The 12,877-nt window shown below is 49.3% G+C and overlaps 1 protein-coding gene across 2 annotated transcripts in view; it reads right to left on the bottom strand.

Moving 5' to 3' along the window:
- Window positions 1–1,236: 1,236 nt before the first annotated feature.
- COPS3 (COP9 signalosome subunit 3) overlaps window positions 1,237–12,877 on the bottom strand; it is an 18,611-nt gene continuing 6,970 nt past the window's right edge. For both annotated transcript variants that reach the window (XM_028499952.2, XM_028499954.2), the window contains exons 3-9: window positions 12,397–12,509; window positions 12,256–12,305; window positions 10,696–10,788; window positions 9,001–9,180; window positions 6,225–6,365; window positions 4,410–4,583; window positions 1,237–1,368 (exon numbers count right to left, since the gene is read on the bottom strand). In XM_028499952.2, the coding sequence (XP_028355753.1) occupies window positions 1,252–1,368; window positions 4,410–4,583; window positions 6,225–6,365; window positions 9,001–9,180; window positions 10,696–10,788; window positions 12,256–12,305; window positions 12,397–12,509 (868 nt within the window). In that variant the 3' untranslated portion in view covers window positions 1,237–1,251. The remainder of the gene's footprint in view (window positions 1,369–4,409; window positions 4,584–6,224; window positions 6,366–9,000; window positions 9,181–10,695; window positions 10,789–12,255; window positions 12,306–12,396; window positions 12,510–12,877) is intronic.

The raw sequence follows: 12,877 nt of genomic DNA, 5'->3' as shown, positions 1-12,877 counted from the left end.
CAAGGTGCTCTCAGCAGGCGCTCCGAGGCTGGGGAGGTGGGACAGGTTTTGTCTGTTTGGGATGTGCGTCTCTGTGTTTGGAGGATTACGTTGAAGGAAAAAACCTGCAAACATTTGTAAATTGAATTGTGGAAAGAAAATACTCCATTATCACAACTGAAAACAGTTTCGTGACTCCTAATCCTGACCTGGCACCACTCCTGAAATCACAGAGGAGATCACTAGCAGAAAATGCAGAATGCTGACTTTCTACATGAGAAGACGTGCCTGACCCGGGCTGAGGACAGAGGTTTGCTCTTGGTGGATCAGATCGGAGACATGCGTTTGTGTAACAGAATAAGCACGTAAATGATGTTATTTCAACTTGGTGGGTTACAACATAGTCATTTAAATGCTTATCCAGCGACTTCCCTGGTGGCGCAGTGGTTAAGAATCCGCCTGCCAGAGCAAGGGACACGGGTTCGAGCCCTGGTCCGGGAAGATCCCACATGCCGCGGAGCAACTAAGCCCGTGTGCCGCAACTACTGAGCCCACGTGCCGCGACTACTGAAGCCCGCACGCCTAGAGCCACGCTCGGCAACGAGAGAAGCCACTGCAATGAGAAGCCCGCACACCGCAATGAGGACCCAATGCAGCCCTGCCAAGGTAAGTAAATAAATAAATAAAATAAAAACGCCAACCTTTAAAAAACAAATAAACAAATGTGTATCTAAATTTGGGGAGTGGGGAGTTACAACTGGGAAGTAAATGGGTCTCAGGTGTCCTGTGACATTTGCTATCTGCAGCTGGAGCTGAGCGCGTGGGTATCTGCTCCGAGTGTGGTCTCGGGGTGACATGGCCCAGGAGGGGGGTGAGTCAGACTGCCACCCGTGAGGTCACCGGGCCCCGACTCGCTGCACAGGACTTGCTCAGGGCAGCAGGGCCCTGCCCCACATATGGCTCATCCGTGGGCTCGTCACAGATCGGCAGGCAGAGCAGCACTGCTTTGTGTCTCTTTGTATTATCTGAAATATTTCATGAGTGTTTTAAATGATATTCACAAAAACTGTGACGACGAAAATATAAGTAAGGAGCACTGCTAAGACACCACTGTGCATAACACGTGAGTACATGTCACGGGAAAACCCCAAAGACTGTAAGGAAATCAACGAAAATGTCCGCTGTGGTCGACAACGGATGGGCCCCCTTCGTCCTCCTTCCTATTTTCTATCGCAAACACCTGTTACCTTTACAAGGACAAGAATCCAGTGGTTACTTTTTGGAAAACAGCGACACACTCACCATGTGCAAGACGTACTCCTCGGCCTCCTGAGGCCCCGACAACTGCACGCGACTCGCCATGTCTTGTAAGGACAGCGTTAAAAAGGTCTGCAATGCAGAACTTAATTAATCACAAGCAGAAACGCTGAGGAAAGCAATGTTACTAAATGTGTACAGAGTTCTACTGAGTCTCTGAAAATCTGCTCTCAGAGACCGTGTAAGATAACTCTTTGTTGTGAAGATGACATGCAAAGGATCAACTGAGGCTGTAGCATCGGTTTTCTAGAGGACGAATGGCCTTTAAACAGTATCCCACACCTGTGTCCTGTACACCTGAAACGACGTGTGCACCGCCATTTCAGCACCGCCTGCAACGGCAAAGACTGGAACCACCTAGAAGTCCATCGGCAGAGGACCGGCTGAGTGCAGCGCAGTTACACGAATGGACTCCTACACAGTTGTAAAAAACTTACTGAGTGTGGACACGTTTTATGAGCTGGAAAAGAATCCAAGACATGTGCATCGTTAAATATAAAAAAGGATGCAAAACAGGGTCTACAGCACGCTCACATCTGTGTACAGGAAAGAGTGCATATTTGTGACAGCACACATGCATATGAATGCACGTGCTTCTATGTGCACAGATGATCTCTGGAAGGATATCCGAGAAGCGGGTGACACCAGGCTGCCTCTGGGGAAAGAAAAGGCCGGCTGGGGTACAGGAACTGGATGGAGATTTTTGTGTCCTTGAATTTCGTATTGTAAACGTATTACCTTGTAAATAATATAAAATTGAAAAAAAATCACATTCGTCCTTCAAAATTCAAAGCTAGAATGTGTAAGCAAATAGGGGGTTAAAAGGAAACCAGTGTTTATCATTGGTTTGCCTGGGACTTGATGAAAATGCCCCCTTTCAGGAACAAATTAAAAAGAACTCTTTTTTTTTAGGGCAGCTGGCAATATTTACAATGATGGCATTTTCAGAGCAGGCCATGTTAAGACTGTGATGTTGAAAATTCTTGATAAGCCAATGACCGAAAATTCTACTGATACGTGTACTTTAGTTCAAAGAGTAGCACGCCCTCTCCAAATGAAACTACTGTTAATTCTAAGAAGTATCTAAGTAGTTTAGCGCCAATGAGGACTCAAAAGTGAACATTTCTAAATACCCGGAACTGTCATTTTCCCCATTTCAAAATAAGCAGAAACTTCCACTTGAATGTCTACCAGAAGAGGACTGGTTGAGTAAAGTTGTGACCATCTGTACAACAGAGTACAATGTAGAGTCATTGTGATGCAGGCTTACATTGCCATGGAAACAAGGTGAAGACAGTGAAGAAAGCAGAGTACAGAACAGCACATACAACATGAACTACAGTTAACTGGAGTGTCTACACACAGAGCAGAGGATTTAGAGAAACGCCCACAAACATGAGTGTGGAGCAGATTGGAGCCTCACACGAGAACCCCATTGCCCTGGGTGCCCTGCAGCCAGCCTCTCGTCCCGACACCCACACGCAGGACACCTGCTGAGACTTCTTAAAAAGCCTTTGAGTTTTCTGCCCTTTGAATAACAAACAGACTACTAACCTGGCTGGAAAATCCTCTGATGCCCCATCTACTGTTCTGGCACCAGGACGGGACGCCACTCACCGTCTATGGCAGCGCCCCCGCCCATCAGCGGCTGTGGTGCCCCCCCGAGGCCGCCGGGAAGGCCGTATCAGCCCAGCGGACTCACATCAGTGGTAAGCCAGCACAGCAGGACCAGGACGCTGCTGGCTGTGAAGCCACTGCCCCGCCCTGGACTGGCCACCTAAGGCCCTTCGTGTTTGTCTGGTCACACTCTGGATCCGTATTTATCCGATCCAGAACGGAAAACTGCACTTTCCATATGAAGCATACCGACTTCTCAGTATAAGCTATCAACTGATTCCAAAGTGACGAACTGGGGTTGACTGTGTCACAAGAGAGTTGAACTGATGATTTTCGCAGTGATGCCTACTTATTAGATTCCCTGAGTTCTAATTCTTCATTTAACTTTCATTCGCCATTTTGTGACTTAACATTTTTTGAAAGGGCACTGTCTTCTCTCCTTGTTCACATGTTGGTTTTCCATCTAAACTCCCAGAGTACCAGTCACCCACGGGTGCAGCTGTTTCCCAGCAGCTCCTCTTGACGGTGAGATAGAAAGTATTGCACTTAGCGCAGCCGTGTCGGCACCCGGACCAAACGGAAAACGCTGTGGGCGGAACACAGCTGCCGGCCCCCTTGAATGTCTTCGGTCCCGTCTTTCCAGCCTGTGGGTCCAGCCGGTTTTCCTCTGACAGGACATTTGTTTTTCATCTTCTTTGAGTCACTCTCTCGTTCGTGTCCTCCGTCTTCCTCTTACAGATTGAGGTCTGGAATGTCTGGAAGGGGCCTCCTTCTCGTGCGCGACGACCCTCCCCTCCTCTCCTCCTCCTCCTCCTCGAGGAGCGATTCTCCCCACGCAGTGGCGGCCTCCCCGGCTGCCCCTCTTCCCCCTGGTCCCCTCCAGCCTCCCTGGCCCTCGCATCAACTGAGCAGCGTCCTTTCCCCGCCTCTGCCTGGAGCCCGACCGCCCGTCCTTAAGCCCCGGGAGAAGAGCCGCGCCGTCCCGGTCGCCGCTGCTCTTTGTTGGTTTACCACTACCTGCAGCAGACACCTTCCTGGCTCGCGGGGAGCTTTGTTTTTCTTTCTACACTTTCCTGGGCGGTTTGAACACTTGATAATAAGTGTATTTTCTGTCATCAAAAGCCATTAGGGTTATTTTCATCTTAAAAACAGAAAATACACGATCGGCTCACCTCCCCCAGTTCCAGTGTGCTGGCCCTGTGCCCCCGCGTGGGTCGGCCCGCCGCAGGGTCCTGGGCAGCATGGCCACGCCCCCGGGCTCCCTGTCTGTGCCTCCCAGGGTGGCCGTATCTCCTACCTCTTGCTCTTCACCTGTCCCTCTTCTCAAATACCCTGGCCCAGCACTGGAGAGACCAAAAGCACCCATCAAAGTGCCCTAGGGAGTCAGCTGGGAGAGCTCTTCCTCAGGACGAGACCCTGTGCTGCTGCCTCGGCGCTGAGGGGGACGAGGGGAGAAAAGGAGCCCAGGGTCAGGAGGGGCCCGGGCAGGGCCTCACCTTGGTGAGCCTCTGGATGTTCTTCTTGTACAGCGAGGACAGGCACTGCTTCACCAGCCCCATGTTGCTGTCACGAGTGAAGGTCTCGCTGTGCTTGGTCACCAGGTTGCGGAGCTCCGAGGGGTTGTTGGTGGAATAAACTTGCGCTAACTCGTGGTACGCGTTGCTAAGAGGCTAAAGGTGTGCAGGCGGGAAGAAACCAGATTCGAGAGTTAGAGGAACGGAGCCTGTGTAAGATGCAAAAGAAAACATGGCACTAAATTTGGAGCAAGTACATTCAACATCCTTTACTGTTACCTAACAAATTAGAATTTACCCAAAGCAAATGCCTAGTTTTCAAGACCAAGGATAGACATGCACCATGGAGTCGTTTACTATCAAACAAAAAAACCACCCACTTTGCAGTACAGAACAAACTGCTGCACAGCAAGTGCAGTACACACGGTTAGTAAAGGCACACAGGTCTTTTTTCTCCATCAATGGCTCTTGATTTTTCTCTTGATAAACCACTTTGGGAAGAAAGAAGGAAAATTCCCACCCTTCTCAGTTCCCTCTCCCTCTCACACGTACCTCACCGGGCGCAACGGGACAACCCGCTACTTCTGGGGAAACCAGAGACAACAGGGCTGAGGGCGCACTCAGAGATGTGCTGCTTTCACCATCGCATGCGTTTCCCTCTACCTTATTACGTGAGCATGCGTTGCCCTCTATCTTATACGCGCGCATGCGTCGCCCGCTAGCTTACTACGTGCGCATACGTTGCCCTCTATCTTATTACACGTGCATGCGTTCCCCTCTATCTCATTACGTGAGCATGCGTTGCCCTCTATCATACATGCCCATGCGTTGCCCTCTATCTCATTACGTGAACACACATTGCCCTCTTATTACGTGCGCACGCGTTCCCCTCTCTCTTATACGTGAGAAACCGGACCCAGGCCCACGAGTAGGTCCGCGGTCCTGAGGAGACGCGGATTCAAACCTGCATCCCCACCCTGAAGCCTGTGCCCTCTTCACCACTCTGGTATCACTGCCAACAGACCACAGTTGTGGGGAAGAAGGCTGAGCCACGGGGACCTCAGCTTACAAAGGCCCTCCTCCCAGGGCCACCTGAATCACCCCGGAGCCCCCCAAACCCGCGCGTCCGTCTACCCACCCCCGGGCCCCCGTCTGTGACTAGCAGCCTGGAGCCCGAGAAGCACGACGGGCTCTTAGAGAAGGACATGGGCCACCCTCAACAAGGCAGCACGGAAATCTTCTCATCAGGAAGACTTTCACACTGATCTAGTTAAATTCTGAAGGAGGGTCAGCAAAAACTTGTTATCAGAATGACAGTGACTTCAGTTTAAAAAAAAAACAAAAACAAAACCCCGTGAGCATGTATTATTATTAAAAAAAAAAAAAAGTAGGTCATTTCTTCACGCGGTCCCAGGGCTGAGTCCTCAGGGAAACAAGAGCAGTTCTGTGAGCAGCGTTCGGGGTCCAGTAAGATTCCGCAGCACTTGGTCAAAGTGAGAGTGCAACAGAGTCAGCACTGCTTTTCTAGGACCTTAAACATCTGCAGCTATGGTCGCCCAGAGCAAAAGTGTGAAAACAGATTCCTAGGAACATCGCGGTCCGTCCGGCGATCGGTGTGCACGGACGGGGAGGTTTCGGGCTCTGCCAGACGCCCAGAGGCGGGCAAGTGAGCCTCTGCTAATTTAACGTGCTGGGAGGGCTAGGGCCCGTAGAACAGGACTACAGAGCTACGCATCACCACAATTCCCTACGAACAGAACATGTCGCCTAAGAAATCCTTCTGTTTTAAAAACTCACCTTAATGAATCTACCCACAATTTGAGACGTGTATTTTGGCAGCTGCTGCACTTTGCCAAGCAGTATCAAAGAAACGAGGATATACTTCTTATATGCCTCCAGCATGATGTGGCTGACGGCCATAGCAGGGGTGGCGATGGCCTGAGCAGGAGCGAGACAGCAGGGGCTTGAATTAGGAAAGAGCGCTCACACGACGTCACCAGCTCTTAATAACTCTAGAATTTACCCTCTGAACACATCCAACTCACTGGGCTTTGGTGTCCTCACCAAGCTGGGCGACTATCACCACTTCCGAATTTCAGAACACTTTCACCCCCTAAAAAGAAACCCCAGGCCGTCAGTGGTCACCGCCCACCCCCCAACCCCAGGCAACCACTCCTCTATTTCACATCTCGATGCACTTGGCTACTCCGGACAGTGCATACAAATGGCTTTTTCCTGCGGGTGTGGCCTCGCCGCGCGGCTTAGGGGACCCCAGTTCCCCACCAGGGATTGAACCCAGGTCCTGGGCAGCGAGAGCACGCAGTCCTAAGCACTGGACCGCCAGGGAGGTCCCATGAATGGCGTCATGTAGTCTTTTGCGGGCAGCTTCGACGTGGCGCTTTCAGGGAGCACCCCTGCAGTGGCCTGGGTCAGGACCTCATTCTGTATTATGGGCAAACAGTGCTCCACCGTTTGTGTACTCAGCTCCTCAGCTGGCGGGCCTCTGGCCACGTGAATCGTCATGCTGCCGTGAACATTCACGTACGTATCTGAGTGGACATCTGTCTTCACTTCTCTTGGGGGCACTCCTGGGAGTGAAGTGCCCGGTCATATGGAAGTTTTAGGTCTAACCTTCTGAGGAGCCGCCGAGCTATCTCCAAAGCGGCCACGCCACTGTACCCCCCGCTGGCAGTTATGAGGGTTCTGAATTCTCCATCCTCATCAACACATTACTGGCTCTCTCCTCAGCTTCAGCCATCCTAGTGTGACTTGATATCACACTGTGGTTTTGATTTGCATTTCCCTGATGACTAGTGCTTTTAGCCATTTGCCTATCTTCTTTAGAGCAATGTCTATTCAAACCCATTGCCCATTTTTCTCAAATTTTATTGTTGGGTTTTAAGACATCTTTGCATTTTCTGGACGTAAGCCTCTTCTCGGAAATGGGATCTGCCAATATTTCCTCCCATTCTGAGGCTGCCTTTCCACTTTTTTTCACCTGGATTCATGAGGGTTAAGAATTCAAAACTATCACACCCAAATCAGCCCGAATGTTCCAAAGCAAAATCCAAGCCACTGAGCCTATAAGGCACTTCTGAGAATTATTCAACAGAAACACTCATGCAAGTGCATGAGAACACAAGTGCAACGATCCCCACGCAACACTGCTTCAAAGGCGAAGCACCAAGTCTGCTCAGAGTACCACCAATCGGCGGCTGGTAAACTGCCAGGTCCACACGTGGCACGGGATTAAGAGGAGGAGGCTACTTTCACTCTTTACTTTATATAATGCTGTGTGATCTGAATTTTTTTCACTAAGTACATCCTTCTTTTGGCTTTTAAAAAGGCAATAAAACAAAATCTGTGTCACCTCCTGAAATTAAGGTGCTAATACTACCTGGAACTGATGTGCGTCATGAAGACACAGCGCCGTGAAGCGGACTGTCACCTGGGCAAGAGCGGGACTCCGTGGATTATCAGGTAAAGGTCTTCTAGCGGCAAACATAAACATGCTGTGCCTTTGACATTTCCACTCTCTGCGACAGAACCGCGCACCTTCCTGCCGCGCGCCCATGTCTCGGCGCCCCTAGACCACCGGCGGGCTCATCCCACCTCTGCCGGGCTGCAGAGCCACCGCGCGTTCCGTCGCTGAGGGCGTGTGCTCGCGGTTTTCTGAGGAACTGAAATTGGGACCGTACGGTCAATGTAGTCCCCTGGAAGGTCCTACCTGACCAGCCACGTCCTTGCAAGACGCCGCCCCCGCCAACAGCACCTGTGGGCACCCTGCCCTAGGCCCCCAGCGGTGCTGCTCAGCCCCCGCTCGCTGAGGCGACGCCCACTCACAGGTCTGCGCGGGGGCTTCTACAGCATCTCAAATACACCATGAGCTCCTCTGAGGCTTGGAATGTCTTTTGTTACCCGAACGTGTGCTCTGAATAAAACAACTTATGAACGTCTGGCAAATTTATCCTAAAACACTGGTTTTAGCCAGTACTGCCTATCTCTGTCAGACCCTGAGTGAAGCTGCAGAGCTACGCAATATGTCTCATTACACAGACACAAAGGTGGGAGGCACTTTTCACTGTGTACTGCTTCACACCCTTTGAATTACAGACCAGAAGACCGTTTTATTTATTAAAGTAAGAAAAACTCGGGCGTTCCCTGACAGTCCAGTAGTTAGGGCTCAGCGCTTTCACTGCTGTGGCCCTGGGTTCAATCCCTGGTCGGGGAGCTGAGATCCCACAGGCCACGCGGTACAGCCAAAAAAAAACAATGAAAGAAAGAAAAACTTAACCGAACGTCACATCTGGTTTCAGAACAAGAAGATGCGTCAAGGTCACTAGGTTCCATCCCTTCCCCACACGCAAAGGAAGCTACAAAGTCAAGAGACGCACGCAACTCAACCCAAACCAGATGGGGGTCGTGGCAAAGCCTGGTCAGCCCTGCCGCCCAGTGCCCATCCCTCCCCTGCCCTGCACCCCTGGCCACAGGGAAACAGCCTCTGAAAGGACCCTCCCCTGCAGCTCCAGTCGCAGCCTGCAAGTTCATACGCCCCCGGGGGAGCGCCGACTACCTGCTCGTAGAAGTAGAGTGCTCGCTCGAAGTTCTTCAGCCCGGTGTAGACCATCCCGCCGTAGTAATAGTAGCACAGGAAGTGCTTGGCCTCGTAGGCCCCATTCTCTTTGCAGATGTCCACCATGTCCACGTCCAGGTACGGGAGGGCGGGCTTAAAGCACTTCGCCAGCAAACACAGCTGTGGAAAAATTTACACGAAGCCATCATTCTAGGTGCACTTCGGCTTTACCAGAAGGAGCAAATTCGCAGATTCCGGAAAGTTCTAGAAAATAATTGGTTTTACATTTTATTGACTAAAATGATCCAAATGTCGGCACGTTACTCCATTTTCTTCGGCATTCAGAATACAATAGCATTTCTTTAGAAAAGACTAACCAGCTATGACGTAAAGGGCTCCACAAATGAAGCAAAGCCCATCTATTTACAGATGCACAACAAGTGTGACCTTTTCTCTTCACCGCCCTGGTAAAGTAAGAACAGTTTCTCTCCCATCACTCCTCTTCCATGTCTGAACCCCTCAGGTAAGTGTAGGGAATGTGCAGCTCACGAAAGCAAGATCCAGCAAAGTTCTGTGTCTGGGTGATGTGGCACAGGGCTCGCACAGGCACAGGCAAACTCACCGTACACCTGAGATCTACAAACTTTACTGTATGTACGTCACACCTCCATCACAAAAGTGTTTTAGAAGAAATAAAGAGGGGGCTTCCCTGGTGGCGCAGTGGTTAAGAATCCGCCTGCCGATGCAGGGGACACAGCCTCAAGCCCTGGTCCGGGAAGATCCCACATGCCGCAGAGCAACTAAGCCCGTGCACCACAACTACCGAGCCTGCGCTCTAGAGCCCGTGCGCCACAACTACTGAGCCCACATGCCACAACTACTGAGCCCGCGCGCCTAGAGCCCGTGTTCCGCAACAAGAGAAGCCATCACAATGAGAAGCCTGCGCGCTGCAACGAAGACCCAATGCAGCCAGAAAATAAAATTAAAAAACAAATAAATAAAGAGAAAAGAAAGCACGTCTCCATGTGAAATTAGAACATGTGGTTGAAATAATCCACCTACCATGTTATTCATTAAGGAAACAATCTAGATACCCCACAGGGACTGGCTAAACCCATGTTATGGAATTCTCTGCAGCTGTAAAGCACTGACATAAAATCATCTCCAAGACACAGTAAGAGAAAAGCAAGGTACATAAGACATTGTATAGATTAGCATTTGTCTTTAAAAAACTAGAGAGAACAAATATAAACATATCTGCTTATATGTGCATAAACCATCTTTGGAAGGATGCCTAAGAAACTACTAATTCCAGTTTCCTTTGGAGAGAAGGGATGGGTGGCCGGTCAGCAGGTGGGAGACGGGCTTCATTATATAGCCCCCCCTTTGCCATCTGGGTTTGGAGTCACACAAAATAAAATAAATACATGAACAACACTTTACAGTGTAAGAAGTCACCTGGTTGGTCCTCAGGTTCCAGAGCTCCTTACTGGGATTGTTGAGGTCACAAGCGCTACTCACCCCGCCTGTCCCCACAGCACGAGCTGACTAGCTGGGCCTCAGCCGATGGTGTGCGTTCAGTAGCCCCAAGAGTCCCTTCCCAGCAACAGGGGAAGCTACACATTCCGAGGCTTAGAACACAGCGCCATCTTCACCAAGTCCAACCGTGACTCGGGGCAACCCCTAGCTGCTCACCTGGCAAAGGTCAGCATGGACGGAGGTCAACTGGTTTGTGTTCATCTGCATCTTGTCAATGGCCTGCTTAAGGACGCCGATTCCGCGCAGGGGCTGTCGGAAAGGACACCTGTCAGCACGCTGGGTCCTAGGTTGTCACTTAGAAACGAAAGTAACATACTGATGGGCTCTTCTAAACCACAAGAGGAGGGTCCCACAGCCTCTCACGAAACTTCTGTCCCTATTCAGTCAGAAAATGTTGTCTTAAGCTGTTTATTGTGATATGTAGAGTAATTCAGCACAACTTTTTAAATCATAAAGCTTTTTCTAATTATTGGAGATCAATAATCAAAAGCAACATTACATTCTCAACAGTTCATTATACTTACAGCTAAACAAAAATTTTACAAACTATTTACAACAGATGAGACCTATGCTTAGGAGACTGAATTGTGGATAAGGACGTTGGCATTGTCCCGCAGGGCAGTCTAGGTGTCACCTGTAAATTCTCTCCAGCAACATCTCTTACCTGGTGGTAAATTACCGTTGAGAGTGATACCACAAGCCTCTTTTACAGCACAAGGGGCGCTAGAATGGCAGTTCCAAGCACAAACGGACCGTTTTCCTGCCCTGACCATGAATAACAAGACCAAGAACCACACGAGGTGCAGTCAGCTTCTGGAGAGGAGGTGTGACCATAAAATTGCTGAGGAACTTAACATGCTTTTTCAGTGAAGACTTGCCAGGTTTAACCACCTCCCTCAAACAATAATCATGCAGCGCTCCTACAAAACACCGACTGGTTCTTTGTTCTCAGCCTCTTTTACACTTGTCTTAAAGTTGAATTTCAAATCAAAAGGAAACTTACAAATTACAACTTGTGTCAATATCACAAAAAATAAAGAGTTTACCAGATTAAAGGAAACTAAAGACACACAACAATGTAATTCAACCCGTGATCTGAGATTTTCTTCTGTTATAAAAGATATTAGGGAAACAACTGGTAAAATCGGAATCAGGTCAGATTTGTTAAAGGAGTCGATCAATGCTCATCTCCTGATGTTGATTGTCGTGCTGCAGTTATGTAAGAGAACGTCTTAATTTGTCCTAATTTTTAAGAAACACTCACTGAAGCACTCAGGGTAAGGGATATCACGTCTGCAACTTTCTTTCCGTGGCTCAGGAAAAAGAGAAAAGAATGAACAAGTATGGTAAGACACTAACACCTGGGGACTCTGGGTAAAGGGCATTTATGGCAATTAATTATACTAACCTAACAACTTTTTTGTAAAGTTAAAATTATGTCATAATTGCAAGTTAAAAGGTTTAGCAAACAAAAAAGCAGCATTTTACAGCACAAGGGGTGCTAGAATGGCAGTTCCAAACACAAGCGGCAGCCTCCCCCTTGAGGCACCACTTCTGTGGTCAGAGCCCCACAGTGGATGCTCTGAGCTCTCCGCAGCGACCACGTACATCCGAGCATTAGGGTCTCAACACCAGGCTGGAACCCTTACACTCAGCGCATTGTGCAGGTTAGAGGCGTGCAAAACAGAACTATAAATACTCAAATAACATTCTTACCTGTTTCCTTTCCACAAGTGCATTTGTTAGCTGATGGCAAAGCCCAGCAACTAGACACAACAATAATAAAATATTGAAAATATAAATGACTACAGGGCAGAATACATTCCGTGGAAAAGAAGAAAAAGCTGTTCCCCTTACAGGTGTCTGTTGCATAGCGAATGTGCTCCCCGTTACAAGTGCTGATGAAGAGCTGAACCTGTGAGAACAGCGTCTCGAAGTCAGGAATGCTGGGCATAGAGAACTTCACAAACCTACAACACAGAGAAAAGAAGCAACTTGTCCTGGCATCTCACAGGGAAACGGAGAAGTCCGTCCGTCCTACCTCCAATGCTCTGTGAAGTTAAAGGAGTCACAGTACTTTTTAAAATGAAAACTGGAATCTGTGAGATTCTCCCAGCCTGGTTCTCTGCAGAGTCAAGACACAGAACATGGACACAAACAGAGGTTAAGAAAAATATGCTTAAAAAAGAACAACTTTTACCCAGAGCAGTTAGGCAAGAAACAAAACGCAACCAAAAAAGAACTTTCAGGGCTTCCCTGGTGGCGCAGTGGTTGAGAGTCCGCCTGCCGATGCAGGGAACAAGGGTTCGTGCCCCGGTCCAGGAAGATCCCACATGCC

The sequence above is a fragment of the Physeter macrocephalus genome, chromosome 14, assembly GCF_002837175.3.
Source record: "Physeter macrocephalus isolate SW-GA chromosome 14, ASM283717v5, whole genome shotgun sequence".
NCBI classification, from domain to species: Eukaryota; Metazoa; Chordata; class Mammalia; order Artiodactyla; family Physeteridae; genus Physeter; species Physeter macrocephalus.
This window is presented reverse-complemented; position numbering and strand designations above follow the sequence as displayed.